Genomic DNA, 18,948 nt, shown 5'->3' on the forward strand with positions numbered 1-18,948 from the left:
CCAGTCTACCTTAGAATGCAGGAGAGTGGCAGAAGGCGGTTGCTCTCACCTATTGCTTTTGGGCTTCCCATTGGGGCATCTGGTTGGCCACTGTGAGCCCATGATGCTGGACTAGATGGGCCCCCTGCAAGCTCTTCTGATATTCTTATTTCCTACTGTGTGGGCAGCGCAAACCGTTCTCCTCTGTCTCTGAGTCACTGCCTTCCTCCTGCTGCTGCAGAGGATAAGGCAGCCTGTCACATCTCTCGGTGCCTTTGGCTGATGTCAAGGTGCGTCTCTCCTCCAATGATGCAGCCTCGGGCGCACCCGCCCACTGGCCCATTGGGAGCAAGCCTTTCCCAACCTGGTGCCCTCCAGATGTTTTAGACTAGAGCTCCCACCAGCGCCTTGAGACAGCACGGCCTCTGGGATCTTGGGTTTCTACCTTCTTGCCAGTTTGGAACACAACGTCTTCCTTTTCATGTTCAGATACCCCGTGAACTCTGATTTCCTTTGAAGTGAATGGATGTTCTCTTTTAATCGAAATGCTGTGCTTGGGGGGTTCACAGCTTTTTTTTCTGCCCACGTGTTACTGCTTTGGCTTTCACTACCGATAACCAGATGAATTAGATGAAAGATGACTTAAAGCACCTACCATTGGGGGGGTGGGAGAGGCAAGGGGTAGTTTGGGACCCCCTGGAAGCTCTTTGGGTGGTCTGCAGTGGATTGCAAAGGCATTCGGACTCCCGAGAGCTCAGGCAGAGCAATGATGACAACAATACAACTTTTCCCACCTATTGTTCTTGATTTATGCTGTTACATGCCACCTCTGATCTCCACTAGCAGTGAAAGAATCCAGGGAGTTTCAGCTGCTTAGCCAGGGGTTGTGTTTCCTTTTGGACAATGAGGCACAGCAGCTGTGATGTCTTTATGATATAGAGTTTATTTACGGTTTGAATCCCCGCAATGGGGTGAGCTCCCATTGCTCTGTCCCAGCTCCTGCCAACCTACCAGTTCGAAAGCATGCCAGTGCAAGTAGATCAATAGGTACCACTGCAGCAGGAAAGTAAATGCACTCTGGTTTCCATCACGGTGTTCCATTGCACCAGAAGCGGTTTAGTCATGCTGGCCACATGACCCAGAAAGCTGTCTGTGGACAAACGCCGGCTCCCTTGGTCTGAAAGTGAGATGAGCGCCACAAGCCCATAGTTGCCTTTGACTGGACTTAACCATCCAGGGATCCTTTACCTTTACCTTTTACACATATATGCAACATGAGTCTAGATGGAGAGAGTGCAGAACATTCACATCCCAAGATGGCACATCACCTTGGCTTCGCTGGTGGCATATCTCCCTGTCTTTCATTAGGCTAATGATTCGGCCATTCCGGTGATTACCTCTCAATGGTTCCTTCTTGGTGGTTCTTCTGGCCAGGCACGGGAAAACTGGTTTAAACACCAGCCTTGAGTAGACCCAGGAATTTAGGGGTTTGCTTAAATTCTAACCCTTTACTGAATCCAGAGATTTTAGGGGACTCTTGCCCCTCCCCAAGTTATAACAATGCATTATTACATTGACACTCCATCTCCTTTATTCCAAGCAACTCAGGGTGGCATAACATAGCTCTCCCCGAAGCCTTCATTTTAGCCACACAACAGGCCTGTGGAGTAGGTCAGACTGTCAGGTTTCAGTGACTTCCGGTCCTCCCCCCTCTCATGGCAGACAGCCAAGGAAGTAGACAGGAAGCTCTTACTGAGTCTTTATTCAATATTCACAGTGAGAGGCCTCTGTATGTTAATGGCGTTGCTCCAACTGAGCTCCGCAGTTCTTTGCTCTTCCACTTTCCATGCACGTTGGGTTCTGGGAGAAGCAGGGTCAGAAATACTCTCCAGTGATAACGTGTCATCTGGCTGCTCTGTCTCTGTCTCCCCCTTATCTTCTCCCAACACCTCCCAGCTCTTCTGTTCGCCTGTCTCTGAGCTGTGACCATCCTCAAACCACTGCTGTAATTCAATACTGCCTTACTCTTCTCTGGAAGCTTCAGGAGGAGGGGGGCAGTCTCCAAAATTCCTCCTCAGTCTCGCCCCCCTCAGTCCAGTCCCCGACACAGACTGAAAGAGAGAGAGTGGCTGCCCCCGACATTGGCCAAGTGGGGGGATTGGGACCCTACTCCCCAGGTTCTAGGCTGACACTTTAACCACTACACCACACTGCTGAAATGCAGCCAGGTTTCCAAGAGTGGATTTCTGTGTGAAGGCAGCGAATGCTCAGCTGGCCCTGAAAACAATTCCCTGTGCTCAGAGGCATCCTGCTCTTTCATGATAACTTCCATACATGATCGGTGGGTCTTGAGGTTCTAGTTTAAAAGACAAAGTACAGTGGTGCCTCGGGTTAAGAACTTAATTCGTTCTGGAGGTCCATTCTTAACCTGAAACTGTTCTTAACCTGAGGTACCACTTTAGCTAATGGGGCCTCCCGCTGCCTCCGCACGATTTCTGTTCTCATCCTGAAGCAAAGTTCTTAACCTGAGGTACTATTTCTGGGTTAGCGGAGTCTGTAACCTGAAGCGTCTGTAACCTGAAGTGTCTGTAACCCAGGGGACCACTACAGACCCTAGAAGCCTAGAGTCTGTCCAGCGCTGACCTTCAGGGGTCTTGAAGGTCTGTCGTGCTGGGGGCAATCTTGTTTGCTTTGAGAGCATTGAAAGGATGAACTCTGGCTAGGGACAAGGTGAAGAGGGTCCTTCATCTCCCCTCTCATTTCTTTGCAATCCTAGTCTGGGGCTACCTGTCAAGAAATCAAGAACTATTCCTTTGCGAGGGAGATGGGGCAACCCTTTGCAGCACCAAGGACACACTGTGGGAAGATGCTAGCGAGCGAGCTGGATGCGTTGCCATGGTGATGCTTTTAAAAATACCGTGCCAAAAAGACTCGGATTCTAGCCACGCTCCCTCCGGGATCCCCCTCAACCTGACGAGTGAGGGGTGGGAGGAGGAGAAAGGCCACATTAATGTATTTGGTCAACTGGATGAGGAAGCGTTTTTGTGCACACAAAAAAGCACGCAGACTGCTGCAATGCCAGTTTGGAGAGGTTGCGGCAATAACATCTAGGAGACCCTCCTGCCTTCACAGCGTCAGCTGTGCAGATGTTTGAGCTGGTGGCCTCAGTGCTGTCCTCAGCTGTGGAACAGAGGGGCATGGGGTCAGGATGGGGGGAGCCCTATGGGGAAAGAGGGAGGGAGGGAAGGGGGGGAGAGAGAGAGGTTTATCTCTCTGCCTGGAGCAGGAAATCCACATGAAATCGTATCTCAGGAAACAGAGAGCTGACCAGTTTTCTGCCTTGAATGAGATAACATAGCCCTGCTGCCTGAGACAAGCTGCCCCATCCACCTAATGGCAGGACCTCTTCTCTGTGTGTGGACTGGTTCTTGCACATATGTTGGAAGCCAGCTGGACCTTGAGTTTGGCAAAGGCAGGCTATCCTGTGCTGGCCTGAGTTTGAATCTTGCTTCAGGCATGGGTAGTGTTGAAAGAGCCCTGGACACCTGGTCTCACGGTCAAAAACATGATGGGGCTGTTTCCCCAGAGGGGTAGAGCGAGGGGCAAGCACTGTAGGCAGACTAAATGGGATATAAAAAGGGGTCTAACAACTTATAGTCCCATGCTATGTTGCTGCTTAAACTCTGTGACTGTTTTAAACTTTGCTGGGGACTCTCTCCCACTGGAATGTGAGCAGAGCCCCGTGTTTTTGAATCCAGGTATTGGGCTGATTCTTTTGTTAATTACCCACAAGTGGGTCACACAGATCTCATTTCCCCCTCGCATAGATCTACATTGGGATCTGCTGCCCCTATGAATCCTGCCGCCTGAGGCATTCGCCTCACCTTGCCTGATGGGTGGGCTGGCCCTGTCTCAAGCAATAAACAACCCCAGGAGCAGCAGGCTTTTCTGGGGTCTGTTTCCCCAAGAAGAGAGGCAGAGAGAAGACCTCTTGCTATGATCTGTGGGCCAAAATCCAAATTGAGCAGGGGGGAGGAGCTGAGACACACAGAGACACAGGAAGTGAGACCCATGGACATGCAGTGTTGGCTGTCACACGTAACTCATTTCTTAATTTTTTTTTTTAAAAAAAAAAACCTCCAGAAAGCCTTTTTCTAGATTCCCTCACCGATCCCTGGCCCCTTCTTTCCAACCAGATGCTCTTTCTGGCTTCATCCCAGCTGCCAGGCTGTTTCTGCCCCAATCAGGCGGGATATTTTCCATAGCCAGTTGCCAGCAGCAATCCAAGGCTGTCAAAGACCATTAAGGAAACAAACCTATCTATTAGCTAGTCTAGATGAAAAGTCATCTCCTCATGAGACAACTCATTAGCTCTCTCCCTCTAGGTGATTATAGGCGGGTCTTAGGTGTGCCCCGCTCCCTTGGTAGTGTTGAGGTTCTGAGTAGGGAGAGAAATGTGCTCACATTGCATTTTAAGGCGAACCTTCGTAATTCACCCGTAAGTAAACAGAGACAGAGCACTTTGAACTTTGTGAAACGGTTCTCCAAACAAAACTCGCACACAGAAATGCATCAGCTTGTGAAAACAGTGTGTAAAACTACATTACATTTGGGGAAATTGTTTGAAAAATGCTTAGGGTAGGCAATTGGAAGAAATGGGCAGGTAAATGCAGGCAGGTTTTCACACAGACTTTCTTTTTAATGGAAGAAATGTCTTGGTCCCAGGCACCTTCCATTTGATCAGAACATCCCCCCCAAAAAACACTTTCTGTGTGAATGAAATCTGGGTAATTCCACCCCAGGCAGTCTAAAAGCTGCACCCCCCCTCACTTCCCCCCTTTTGCTTATTCAAAGAAACTCAGTTGCTTAGGTGAACTCGCTCTGCATTTGTCTGGAAGACATGAACAGGATGTGCATTTCTGGACTGCATTTATTTATTTTTTCAGGCTTCTAAGTGGTTTACAAGTACAGGTAAATGGGGAGGGGGTTTCCTCCTTCATTTATTGATTTATTTCCCCCCCACACACACCCACACTAAGCTGTGATTGTGTAAGTAAAATAAGCATAAGATGCAAGTTTCCTGTATATATAAAAAATTCAGCAAAGGTAGAGTAAGGTCATCTATTTTGAATACAACGGCTCTGCCTTGAAACATGGAAAATGATGATCATGTCAAAGAGTGCCTTTAAGCATGAACAGAATGCTTTTAACTCACCGTATAGAAACCATGACCAGCCACCCCATGCTTGGGAGTCAGGAACTGACCACACATATCTCAGGCTTGGAGCAGAAAAGTGCCTCTGCCCATATCAGAAGTGCACTCTCCTCTTTGGTAAGCAGCCTAGGGTTTTCTATGTGCCCACCATTGCAGCTAGGGCCTCTCATGCCTTTAAACAGCCGGTTGGCCATTCAGCTGCTGAAACCTTTCTGCAACCTCCATCTCTTTACTTGGAGAAGCTTGACCTGTCAGACTGAGGCCTCTCAGGCAGTTGTGCAGGGCACAGGAGAATTTTAGAGGCGTAATCTGGGAGCAACCATCATCAACCACCAGACAACTGACCAAAGTCCCAGAGCTTGCCACTCAGAAAGTGGCACAATTTCAGGGCAACACGAACCCCATGCCTGTTGAAGGCTTCGCCAGTGTGATGTAGTGGTTAAGAGCGGTAAACTCGTAATCTGGGGAACCGGGTTCGCGTCTCCGCTCCTCCACCTGCAGCTGCTGGGTGACCTTGGGCTAGTCACACTTCTTTGAAGTCTCTCAGCCTCACTCACCTCACAGAGTGTTTGTTGTGGGGGAGGAAGGGAAAGGAGAATGTTAGCTGCTTTGAGACTCCTTTGGGTAGTGATAAAGCGGGATATCAAATCCAAACTCCTCCTCTTCTTCTTCTTCTTCTTGCATTGCACCTAAATGGTTCTGAGGACTGGCTCATTTTTGCTGGGGGAGGGGAGTATTTCTCCACCCCCATCTACGAGGCAAGTGTGCAACACTGGAAACAACAACCCACAGAAAGCCAGGTTGTAGAAAGACCCCCGAGGAGGGCTGGGGTGGTGGGGCTGCTGCTCCCCTCTATCAGGCTGTTGCAAATCCAGGTTTCATCACCGACTCCATAGTGGTGCCTGATTTGCAATGGTCTCTCTCTCCCACCCCTGGATTTCGGAAATCAATTAGCACTGTCACTGAGGATGATTTATAATCTGCACGCCTTGGGCTCTGCTTTGATTCACCTTATTAGGCTTACAGCTGCTGTCTCTGAGCAGCTCTTGGCAACCAGCGTGGAGGGAGGGGTGAAGTGCTTTGGGGAAGGACAGAGAGAGAAAGAGACGGGTCTCTGGGGAGAGTGTTCCCTGTTGTGTCCTGCACAAATGTGATCTGCCCTCCAAGGAAGTGGAGAGCCTGAGTCCTGGAGGAGGAAAGCTTAGAAGAGATTTTCCCCCCTCTCTCAACTTCCTGACCATCAGGGCACCCTGATGCACCTGTAGTTCTCTTGTGCAGGGACAGAAGAGAACTTTCACTTAGTTTACATTTAAAAAGCAGACTCACCTAATTCAAGTTGTGAACAGAAACACAGCCATCCTTTGAAATTTGCACTTCTCCAAATTTTGCAAGCCAGCTCTCCGGCCAAGTCATGTTTACAAAAAAGGCATACACTGGATTGAAACTGATTTGTTGTATTTCATTCAAATGAATCTCAAAGCAGCTTACAAACAGTAACAACAATAACAGTAACAAAACATACTGGAACATCACAAATACAACACAAATCGTATGAAATGGTTAGCAAATCATCAATAAAGCAATATGCTTGAGTAAAGTGTGCATAGGGATGCATATAATAGGGAAAACAACATACAAAAAATGCACTGTATTGGGGAAAATCGCTCTGCAAAAATGTGTACATTAAGCAAAACTGCATACAAAACATGCTAGTTAGGAGAAATTCACACTAAAACGCTGATGAATTTTCATGAGGACTTTAAAAAAAAAGCAGAATGATTTGGAAATGCGAAGATCTGAATCTAAGACTGGAGAAACTGAGAGGCACCAAAATGGACAGATTCAATTATCCCTTGAAATTTGCACCTCTCTGAATTTTGCAGTGCTGTTCTGCAGTGTATACAATAATGCATATGCTATATTACAGTGAAAACAGCACACGCAGAAACATATTATATATGGGGAAATTGCTTCCCGAAAATGTGTACAGTGGGGAGAATTCATACTATAATTCGGACTGATCAATTTACATGAGGCCTTGTGCAAGCCCCAGTGGAATGTGGGTGAGCTGGGCTAGCAGATTCCCAGGTGCTGCCCAAGAGCTCCAGGGTATTCCAGTGGAACTTGCCCAAGGGAGAGCAACCATCTGGATCAATGAGGTTGCTGATGGTGTCTGTGTCCAATACCCTAACAGCGTTAAGAACATATGACCGTAAGAAGTGCCCAGCTCCTGGCTCAGGCCGACAGGGGCCACCTAGCCTAGCATCCTGGTCTCACTGTGGCTGGCTGATGCAGACCCTGAGCCCAACAGCAGCAACTCTCTCTGCTTGGATTTCCCTAGCAGCAATGCATGGGGAGAAGGAGCCCCCTTGCTTTAAATAGTAGAGAGCAGCACTCAACAGAACGGTCCAGAAGCCTGCCTGTCTCCTCCAGGTAGGGGCCGCCCAAGACCTTGGCCACGAAGGAAACAGGGAAGCAGAGGTTGAGAAGTGGAGGGTTGTTGGAGAGCTCTGGAGCAGCGGTCTGTTGATGTTGTGCTGCCCAGCGCTGGAGCCTGCTCAGAGGATGCTCATTTCAGGAAGATGCGGGTTTTCTTGTCCCCAATCAGAGTCCTGAAGGAACAAAAGGATGAACCAGTTAGAATCAGTACTTTGGGGGGAGGGCATTCCTAGGCTCCATTTATAGCAGCTGGGGAGGGTGGGTTACTCTAAACATAAGAATCTAAGAACAGGCTTCTGGGTCAGGTCAGTGGCCCAATGTCGTGGGCTGGCTGGATGTAGAGGAGCGGTGGGAGGGACTGGTTAGGGAACCCCCAAGGGAGGAAGGCTCAGAACCAGGGGGTTGGTGGTGAGATGACAATGAGTGGACAGAGGGAGAAGAGGTAGCAGACTGAGAGGTGGAGATGTCGGAAACAGAAGAGGTAATGGTTTAGTGAGCGGGAAGAGTCTGGGGCAGAGAGCAGTCCAAAATCAGAAGCAGGAGTGGAGGCCTCAAGAGATAGAGATGAGGCAGACTGCTGAAGAAGCCAGGGAGTCTCCCCCTCCAAAGGGGGCCCATCTAGTCCAGCCTCTTGTTCTCACAGTGGCCAACCAGAAACCTAGGGGAAACCAGCAAGCAGGATTTGAACACAGAGCACCCTCCCCTCTTGTGGTTTCCAACAATTGACATTCAGAAGCATTGCTTTGAAAATGTCTTGCGATTCCTGGGGGGTTTTTTTCACTCCCCACCCCCTTTTTCTAAGGCACTAAGCTGCTAATAGCCTTTTAGCAGCTAATCCGCTAATCCCTTAAGCCTTTAATAGCTGCTAATAGCCGCTAAACCGCTAATAGCGCTAATCCGCTAATCCGCTAATGGGCTTGCTTCGCAAGATGAAAAAACCGCTAGACGAAGAGACTCACGGAACGGATTCTTTTCGTCTTGCGAGGCACCACTGTATTGTATGGTTTAATGTAGAATTGTAGAACGGCAAACTGCTCTGTTTTTTTGTTTTTGTTTCAACAAAAGTCAGAACATTTCATAAGTATGTTTATAAATTAAATAAAATAAATTTGAAGGGCACCAGGTTGGGAATGGCTGGGCTACACTATGATTGTAGAATGGAGCTCAGCAGTCCAGTGTGGCGCAATCTCTGGTGAAGTTGGGAGCATGACGTGGCCCCCAAAGAGTAGCTGGTGACATTGATTCAGAGGCCCCAAGCTCTGTGAGATAGAGCCAGTGTGGTATAATCAGAACAGGGTGGGAGACCAGGGACTCAGCTACATTAGTCAAAAAAGCTTTGAATGCATTACAAACATGCAACACCAGATGGCACCAGAGAGCAAACAATTTTTTTCTATGCGATTTTTACCTAGATTTTTTTTTGTTACAACAATTTAATTTCTGACTTATTTATAGCATGTTTTTTCATGTGTGTAGATCCAACCCAGGGTTCAAATTCCCACTCTGGCATGAAACTCACTGGGTGTGACCTTGGGCCAGTCACCGCCCCTCAGCCTAGCCTACCTCACAGGGTTGTTGTGAGGATTAAATGAGGAGGGGGAGAACCATGAGCTCCTTGGGGGGGAAAGGTGGGATATAAATGCTATTATTATTTTTGTTGTTGTTGTTGTTGTTGTTATCATTATTATCATTATTATCATTATTATTATCATTATTATTAAAGACTTGCACTCCTATCTCAACACAACAAGAGCTTTCCATCCACTCACATTACCACCTCCCCCCTCACTTTGGGAAGTGGAAACACCCCCCCCCCATCTACCTACCTTATCAATGCACCAACAAGGAGTCCGGCCACCATAGGGCCGACCCAGTACACCCAGTGGTAATCCCAGTAGCTGGCAACCAGTGCAGGACCAAACGCTCTGGCTGGGTTCATGCAGCCTCCTGAAACACCTCCCCTGCATGGCGGGAAAAGAAAAGGAGCAGCCGTGTATCAAAGGTCAATGCTGAGCAAACATCCCATAATATATCCCAAAGCCTCTGTGAAAGCAGAGCTGCCGTTTCCCAAGAGGGGGGCACATTTCAGAGCCGGGTGTGAGAGCTCCTTACCATTTGCCGACAACCGTATGTGAAAGGGAAACCGCAGGATTTTATCCCTACACCCGTCTGTCAGCAACAGATCAATCCTGGTGTCTGAAGCCCTTCTCAGTGTTTAAGCAAAAGCCTCATCTCTCACTAAAGATGGGGAGCAGGGCTGGTGGCTGAATAACCTTTTTTTGCCTTGAAAACTGTCTGTTCTGGTTAGCGGATGCAAGCAAGGCAAGGAGACCCAACAGGCAATCTGCTGCTGGCTGTCAGGATTTGCATGAAGGACACTGGCACTGAGTGTGTGGTGTCAGCACTGAGGCTGGCTTGAGAACAGAAAAGTGCATAAGGAGCCCTGCTGGGTCAGGCCAAAATACTCCTAAGAACCTCAGAATCAAGGTAGACTGCCTCTGGACCTGGAGGTTCCATAAGAAGAGCCTGGCTGCTGGATCAAACCGAGGGAGGCATCTAGTCCAGCATCCCATTCTTACAGTGGCCAAGCAGATGCCCCAATGGGAAGCCCGTAAGCAAGGCCAGAGTGCAAGTCCCAGCAGCTAGGACTGAGCAGAATCCTGCCTCTGGCAGTGGAGGGAGAACACAGCCCTTACTGATAGCTTTCCGCATTATCAGCCAGGAACAGATCCAACCCTAAGTGTCTTTGCAAGGAATGTGAGCAATTAAATGCAGGTTGAGGAAACCATGAGCTGAATCTATCCAAAAACATCTCACAGCTTATTCTCAAGCCAATATGTCGGTGATGAATCAATCTGATGCTTTTTTATAAAAACAAATGCATTTTGGTATGTTCTTTTGAGAGGAGAATTGCACCTCAAAATTCAGAGTACAGTGGTGCCTCGCAAGACGAAAAGAATCCGTTCCGCGAGTCTCTTCGTCTAGCGGTTTTTTCGTCTTGCGAAGCAACCCTATTAGCGGCTTAGCGGATTAGCGCTATTAGTGGTTTAGCGGCTATTAGCGGCTATTAGCGGCTATTAAAGGCTTAAGGGATTAGCGGATTAGCTGCTAAAAGGCTATTAGCGGTTTAGCGGCTTAGAAAAAGGGGCTGGGGAGCGAAAAAAAATCTCAAGACTCGCAAGACATTTTCATCTTGCGAAGCAAGCCCATAGGGAAATTCGTCCTGCGAAGCGCATCGAAAAACGGAAAACCTTTTCGTCTAGTGGGTTTTCCGTCTTGCGAGGCATTCGTCTTGCGGGGTACCACTATATTGTGAAATCCAAAGGATAATCACGTTCCAGTCTGTGTATTAGTCTGGGAGGGGTGAATTACACCAGCTCCCTTTGCAGGAATGCCAGCCAAACTCACCCTGCGAGGATGTCCGCCGTAACGGTGAAGCCGATACAGAAAGGAGCCAGGGGGGTCTTGGTCTTCTCGTTGATGGCCCCCATGCAGACCGTCATGACCAGGAACATGGTCATCACAATCTCACCCACCAGAGCTGCGGGGATTTGGTTGTCCGAGGTGATGGAGGTGAACGCCGCTCCTGTGGCATTGTCGTACCTTTCCCAGACGGTCATCACCTGCAAGAGATTTAGAGGCTTCCAAATTTAATTTCAGATGCACAAGGGATACAAAAGTAGGTGTGGACATATTGGGTTCCCCTCACCCACCCACCCACATTTTAGTCCCATCATGTATGGCATGGACTCCATCTCTAAGACCACTTGGTTTTTTTTCATACTGTTGCCACTGGAAGTCCTTTGACAGTGGGGCAAACAACACAAAACATGAAATACAGAACCACCTTTCCAAATCTGCACTGATCCAAATGCTGCAATGCAGTTCTCCATACAACTGATGTTTGCAAAACTTAGGGTTGCCATACATCTGGGAAATCCTGGACATGCCCTCTTTTGGGGGGCCAGTATGACCATCTTGGGGAGGGGGATTTTCACATATGAAAGTAAATGTCTGGGATTTGGGGTTTTGATTTTTTAAAATGTTTGTATTGTCTTGGCGTGGCACAGGCTGGGGAAGGGTGTGGGCGCGGGTGCAGACATAGGCAACTTGGGCTCTGGCTCGGGTGCGGGAGGCTTGGGCTTGGGCTTGGGCACAGGCTGCTCTGCATTCCAAGGCCGCTGCCAGCCCGTGCTGGGGAAACAGGCATGTAGGCGCAGCAGCGGCCCCGTGCACCTGCACCCATGTGCCTCATTCCCCGGCTCAGGCTGGCAGCAGCTCAGGCTGTCCTCTTTTTTGCTCTTCAAGATATGGCAACCCTACAAAACTGCACACATTAGGGGAAAGTATGCATAGAGGCTAAGACATTGGTGAAAATAACATGCATTATACTACTTGCAAAAACGTGTGTCAAAACTGCATTGAAAATGTGTTTATTAGGAGAAATTTGCAAGCAATTGCTGATGCATTTTCATGAGCATTTTTCTTAAAAAAATAATAATTCACAAATTGCTGCAGAAATCTGGAAAATGGAACTTCAGACTGGGAAAATGAGAAAGTGGGAGAAGGAAAACTGCCATCCTTAGCTGTGAGTCCTAAGCACATACTAAGCACTAAGCAGCTCCTGCTGCATTAACAGATATCATAATTGATGTTCTTTGGGCATTTTTCAGAGGGCCATGCTTGGCAGAACAACAGAGACCTGCCATCCACTGCTGCCTCTGATTATGGCAATGGCATGCCATCCCAAGAAGCAAACCTTCACACCCACCCATTCACAGATGCTGTCCTTCCCCCTCCCCTGTCCAGCCCCATCACCCATCATACCTTGGCCAGCCCGGCTCCGATGAGCCCACCGCACAACTGGGAGATCCAGTAAGGAATGACCATCACCATGTTCAGCCCACCCACCAGCCAGGCCCCGAGGGAGACCGCAGGGTTATAATGGCCACCACTGTAGGGGGGAGGAGAGAGAGAAAATGGTTAGAGGCCTCCTAGGAAAGAATAGTGTACTCCATGGGTAGGCAAATTAGGGCCCGGGGACCGGATCCGGCCCAATCGCCTTCTCAATCTGGCCCGCGGACAGTCCAGGAATCAGTGTGTTTTTACAGGAGTAGAATGTGTCCTTTTATTTAAAATGCATCTCTGGGTTATTTGTGGGGCATAGGAATTTGTTCATTTTCTATTTTCAAAATATAGTCCAGCCCCCCACAAGGTCTGAGGGACAGTGGACCGACCCCCTGCTGAAAAAGTTTGCTGACCCCTGGTGTATTCTATCCTACTGCAAAGACAGGTGCACAAATATAGGAGGGGGGGGGAGACCTAGGGATCTTAGTAGACAACAAGCTTAACAGTCTGTTGCTGCAGCAAAAATATCTCATGCTGCATCCAAATATATTTGGTGTCCAGATCTAGGGAAGTAATAGTACCACTCTATTCTGACTTGGTCAGACCCCATTTGAAGTCCTGCATCTAGCTCTGGGCACCACAGTTTAAGAAGGACATTCACAGGCTAGAATGTGTGCTGAGAAGGGCCCAATGGACACACACAACCTTTGCTGCTCCAAGATCACAGTGCACTCTGCACATAACGTTATCATTACCAGCAGTTACTTCTGAGAGGACATAAACAGTTTATAACCTGAGCTTTCACCTCCCCTGTTGTGAGGCCCAAGAATCACTTCTGCACTAAGTCCCTTCTGCGCTGATGTTACCGACAAGCAGATAAAGAGGGAGGGAGAAACAGATCGTAAACTACAGGTGACTAGGGTTTAGGATTGCCATATTTCAAAAAGTAAAAGCTTTTTGGGGTGGGGACCTGAAAATGATTGAGCTTTTTTTAAGACAAACCCCAAAGTTATTGAGCGGGTTTTCCCCAAAAAATGCCAAAAAAGTGATTTATTTATTTTTATTGACTTGCCTAAGATCCAGGACAAAATGCCACCTTTCAAAAAATTCCCCCCAGATGTCAATTCTGCCTTTGAAATTCTGGTCATGTCCAAGAAAATCCGGACATATGGCAGCCCTACGTCCTGATTGAAAGGGACTTGTTTACTCCATTAATCAAGGAGAGCAAAGTTTTAAGGGCAAATGTCCCTTGTGTCAAGAGGCAAAAAGATTAACCCTTTTTGGGCCAGTCACCCTACTGCCATTCCAGCTGGGGAGCTGGAGTTCGAACTGGAGACATTTGGAATATGACTGTCCCCATTCCAGAACGCAGCCTCACCTCAATCAGATTCAGAGGTGACCACAGACCCTTCCAAATTAGCTCCTGGCCTCCTATTGGGATTCATCGGTCTACAACCATCTCCTCTCTGCTTAAGACCTTGGAAGCAGGGTTGAGCATCTTCTTCTTTTTTAAAAAAGGATGTCTCTGAGCACATTCTGGACCCTAAGGATATGCTTTCAGTGTCAGAACTGTATTGAGTTCACAGAGCTATCGCATAAAAGTCCACTCTCCCTCTCACTTTCTTCATTTTAGCTGCCTCATTCAAATTGGGGGGGGGGGAGTTATTTTGTTGCTGCTGCTGTTCAGTGGTGGCTTTCTATGTTCCTGTGTTCATGATGGATCTACTGAGAATCACCCAGAGATATGCCAGTAGATCCCGACTGGACGTCTGCCCCTGCTTTCCTTCCATCCCACAGCCAGAAGCTGTTTGCTGAAGGATGGCTTCCCACACCAGGGTCTGCAACCCCCTGAGAGATCTGTTTTGACCCCTTTCAGTTAAGCTTCACCTGGAAGGGGGGCAGGGGAAGGAGGAACGCCATCCCTGCTGCCATCTCAGGACATGGAAGTAAGAGCAGAACTGTCCTCTCACTGGCAGGCTCGGGTTCCCACAGGGGCCAGACATTCAGCTCAGCTCACATTGAAGGGTGAAGCCACCTAGTTCTCACTTTGTGAAACATTATATGAACAGAAGCACAGCGACTCTTCAAAAATTTTACCCTTCTCTGGATTTTGCAGTGCATTTCTCCTGCCTAACAATGTGTGTTCAGAAATGCACGACTGAAAGTGACATGAAAAATGCATTATATGACAGGAAATCACTTTTCCATTAGGCAAAATTGCAGGCAAATATGTGCATATTCGGAGAGACCTGCCCTAAAAGGCTGATGAATTGTCATGAGGTTTCCTTTTTAAATTGCAAACTGATAAGGAAATGTGGAGAACTGACGTTAAGATTAGAGAAACCAAAATTGACACATCCATCCATCCCTCCTTTCTCTCCCCACCCCACCCCAAAAAAGGTCTGGCTGGAGATGTCTAAGCCTTGCAAAAAACTCCCAGAAGCCTTTGCAGGAATAGCCACCTTCCCTGGGAACTGCGAGAACCCAAGAGTCCTGTTCCTTCCCCTCTGCCCCTGCTGCAAGTCCACCTCCCCTCTTTCCTTCACCTGATGTTCCCCAAAACCGCAATGGTGAGCCCCAAGGCCAGTCCGTGCGCCAACGCCGGCTGCAGCCTCCCGGTGCCATCCGTGTTCTCGATGACCGATGCACAGCCAATGAAGATGAAGAAGGCCGACCCCACCAGCTCTCCGATGCAAGGCTGGACGTACTGCTCAAACCAGTGAGGCTGTGGGGGGCTGCTTTTGCCCTCTGACTCCAGCTCCTTGACGGACATCCGGCCAAACTCCACGTCTGTCATGCCTGGGCAAATCTGGAAGACAAGAGCCAGGCTTTGGTGACCAGCCAGCACCTGGTGAGCCCTCCCAGATCAGCTGAACGGAGGTTGACCCTGGTATGTGACACAATGAAGACTTAAATCCAAATGCCACCGTATGTGCTGTTCCCATGGGGCGCTCTGTTCTGGACTCGGGGCAAGGACTTGGCAAGGCTGCATCCCCATTGTTCCCTCTCTGGCTCCCACCACACAGGAGAGCTGGCCTTCTGCAAGGGAGAGGGAAACTTAGTCACCCTCCTCTTAATAAAAGGGCACAACAATTGCCTCCATTGATAAGGCCAAGGTCCATCTGGCCCTGCATTCCGTTTCTTCAGAGCAGCCAAGCCAGGGTTTCGGGGAATGAGCAAGAGGAGTTGCTTTCTATCATGTCAGCCCCTTAATCCATTGAGCTCAGAATTGTCTGCATTGATAGGAAGATACAGGGTTTCAGACAGGGGACATTCCTACCTGGAGATGCCATTAGCAGCTATTAAAGCTGACACCTTCTGCACGCAAAGCAGAGGCTCTGCCTGCTACAGCCCTTCCCCTAAATGAAGATCAAGATTCCAGTCCTCATGTTTCTGTCTTAAACGGAGCCAGACCATTGCTCCACCTGACTCAGGATTGTCAACCCTGAAATAACAGCAGCTCTCCAGGGTTTCAGGCAGGGGACAGTCCCAATTCTACCTGGAGGTGCCATCAGGGAATGAACTTGAGACCTTCTGCATAAAAAGCAGGGTCTCTGTCACTGAACTACCCTTCCCAAGGCTATCAGATTCACACATGCACTTTGAAGCTGTGGAGGAAGGCTTAGGGGAGTGCCACTGGTATGGTCGCTCCAGGCACAGAGCCTCTGCAACATTACAGCTCTGATTTACAATGGCGCAAGGCGCAAGGGCGCCAAATTTCGGCGTCTCACAGGGCACCGCTGAAATTTGAGACTGCAAGAACTGCCACTGGCCTCACTTGCTCTCCATGCTTGCCATTGCCAGCAGCTTGTACTCAGAGACATGCTGCCTCCAAAAGAGGAGGCAGAACATTGCCATCATGGATAGCAGTCACTGATCGCCTTATCTTTCATGGATTTCTCCAATCCCCTTTTAAGGTTGATGGCCATCGCGACATCTTCTGGGAGTGAATTCCTAAGAACATAAGAAGAGCCTGCTGCCTCAAGCGAAAGGCATATCTAGTTCATCATCTCACTGTCAGGAGGTCCTACACACGAGTAGGAGTCCAGCAGAGACACATGCCCGACTGGCATGTTCCCTCCCTCCTGGTCGGTCGGTCGGGAGATTCAAAATCTTTCTCCAGCCTGAACATCGCAGCGACTGATACCTAAGGGGCATCAGCACACTTCAGGATCAGCAGAGTATAGGCAGTCAGCGTTCAGACTCAATAGCGCAGCAATTTGGCTAAAGTACATTTACAGTGGTACCTCGGATTAAGAACTTAATTCATTCTGGAGGTCCGTTCTTAACTTGAAACTGTTCTTAACCTGAGGTACCACTTTAACTAATGAGGCCTCCCGCTGCTGTGCTGCCGCCGCGCGATTTCTGTTCTCATCCTGAAGCAAAGTTCTTAACCCAAGGTACTATTTCTGGGTTAGCAGAATCCATAGCTGTCAACTTTTCCCTTTTTTTGTGAGGAATCCTATTCGGAATAAGGGAATTTCCCTTTAAAAAAGGGAAACGTTGACAGCTATGGCAGAGTCTGTAACCTGAAATGTGTGTAACCTGAAGTGTCTGTAACCCGAGGTACCACTGTATTTACATACACACACTTGGAGCATCATTCCACACTTAGGTACTACAGTGGTGCCTCGCAAGACGAAAAGAATCCGTTCCGGGAGTCTTTTCGTCTTGCGGTTTTTTCGTCTTGCAAAGCAAGCCCATTGACGGATTAGCGCTATTAGCGCTATTGGCACTTTAAGGGCTAAAAACGGCTTTTTAAGGCTTAAGGGATTAGCGGTTTTGCTGCTAAAATGCTTTTAGCAGCTTAGCGATTCAGAAAAAGGGGTTTTGGAGCAAAAAAAAACCCTCAAAATTTTTCGTCAATTTTCGTCTTGTGAAGCAAGCCCATAGGGAAATTCGTCTTGCGAAGCGCCTCTGCAGACGGAAAACCCTTTCGTCTTGCGGGTTTTCCGTCTTGCGAGGCATTCGTCTTGCGGGGCACCACTGTATTTGCTGTGATGTTTGGGCTGGAGAAAGATTTTGAATCTCCCGAATGACCAACCAGGAGGAAGAGAATTTGCCAGTCGGTCATGTGTCTCTACCGGACTCCTACTCATGTGTAGGACCTCCTTACACTCACAGGCAGAATCCGAACACGAGAGCAGCTCTCTACCACTGTGGCTCCCAGCAACTGGCATTCGGAAGCGTTGCTGCTTCCAACTATGGAGGCAGAGCAAGGCATCATCATGTCTATTAGCCACTGATAGCCCTCTCCACAAATTTGTCCAATACTCTTTTAAAGCCATCCAAGTTGGGAGGGAGTTCCACAGTTTAACTGTGCACTAAGGTGTGATGCAAACGTAATAATACAGTGGTACCTCGGGTTACAGACGCTTCAGGTTACAGACTCCACTAACCCAGAAATAGTGCTTCAGGTTAAGAACTTTGCTTCAGGATGAGAACAGAAATCGTGCTCCGGCAGCAGCAGGAGGCCCCATTATCTAAAGTGGTGCTTCAGGTTAAGAACAGTTTCAGGTTCAGAACGGACCTCCAGCACGAATTAAGTTCTTAACCAAGGTACCACTGTAAATGAATAAGGGGGGGGGAGAGGGACTTCCTATACTCTCCAGCAAGCCCTATCTAACATTTCCCATCCATTCCCAAGGCAAAAGGTTTGGAGAGGGAATTTCTGCTCCCCCCCTTCCCCATCCATCCGCTGTTGCTCACTTACCAGCTCCAACTATTCCAGCTGTCTGTTCCTGAAAGAGAGAGCAGAGATGCCTGCTTAGCCACCAGCAAGCCCTTTCTGCAGAATGGTTCTGTTTCCTCAGCGCTGAACAGCTTTACTATCCCCGTAAAATATTGGCACACTCCCTGCTTGACCTGTGGTATAAAAGAAGTGTAAAACAAACAAAAAAAAGGTGTGGGTGGGGGGAGTGGAAGGGATTTGTGCGGTTAAAAAAATGCAGTAAAAGTCATTGAGTGTTTCAGCTGACAGAGAAATAACAGCTATTTATCTGGGTGGTTCTATGGTTCAAGGATTTGTTTTGCGGGCCTGAGCCAAGTCTGGTTGCCTGCCTGGACTGAAGTGCAGAGTGCAAAACCTGTGGCGCCACAAGGGGGAAGGGGAGGGGAGGAAACAGGTCCTCCTCAGAGCAGAGGCACTTTCCCTGCAGTTGCGGTCTCTCTACACGTATGGAGGAGAGAGTGTTCCTGTGCACATGCAGAGTGTCATCACTGGTGCTTTTCGTCAACACCTAGGAAAGCCTCACCCAGGCCACCTACCAGGAACTACCGGGTGATGCCCTAGAGCCCGTTCACACTGCCACGGAATGTGTATTACTAAGGAACAGTGCCCCTGAGCATGTACAGAGGGTCTTTCATTATGCACCATCAGTCAGTCTTTGGGGAAAGAGGACTGGAGGAAGCTGGGCATCTATGGGATGGAAATTGCCTGTAAAGTTTTGTTTTGTTTTTTTAAGCCT

General features: G+C 48.5%; 1 protein-coding gene across 1 annotated transcript; it reads right to left on the minus strand.

Annotated features, from left to right (window-relative positions):
- Window positions 1-6,638: 6,638 nt before the first annotated feature.
- AQP8 (aquaporin 8) lies at window positions 6,639-18,488 on the minus strand. The gene is made up of 6 exons (XM_083414047.1): window positions 18,195-18,488; window positions 15,028-15,290; window positions 12,461-12,587; window positions 11,042-11,256; window positions 9,460-9,594; window positions 6,639-7,806 (listed from the first exon to the last, which is right to left on the minus strand). The coding sequence occupies exons 2-6, from the start codon at window positions 15,276-15,278 to the stop codon at window positions 7,764-7,766; spliced, it is 771 nt and encodes a 256-aa protein (XP_083270173.1). The 5' UTR covers window positions 15,279-15,290; window positions 18,195-18,488; the 3' UTR covers window positions 6,639-7,763.
- Window positions 18,489-18,948: the final 460 nt, after the last annotated feature.

This window comes from Podarcis tiliguerta, assembly GCF_965153285.1.
Source record: "Podarcis tiliguerta genome assembly, chromosome: 14".
NCBI classification, from domain to species: domain Eukaryota; kingdom Metazoa; phylum Chordata; class Lepidosauria; order Squamata; family Lacertidae; genus Podarcis; species Podarcis tiliguerta.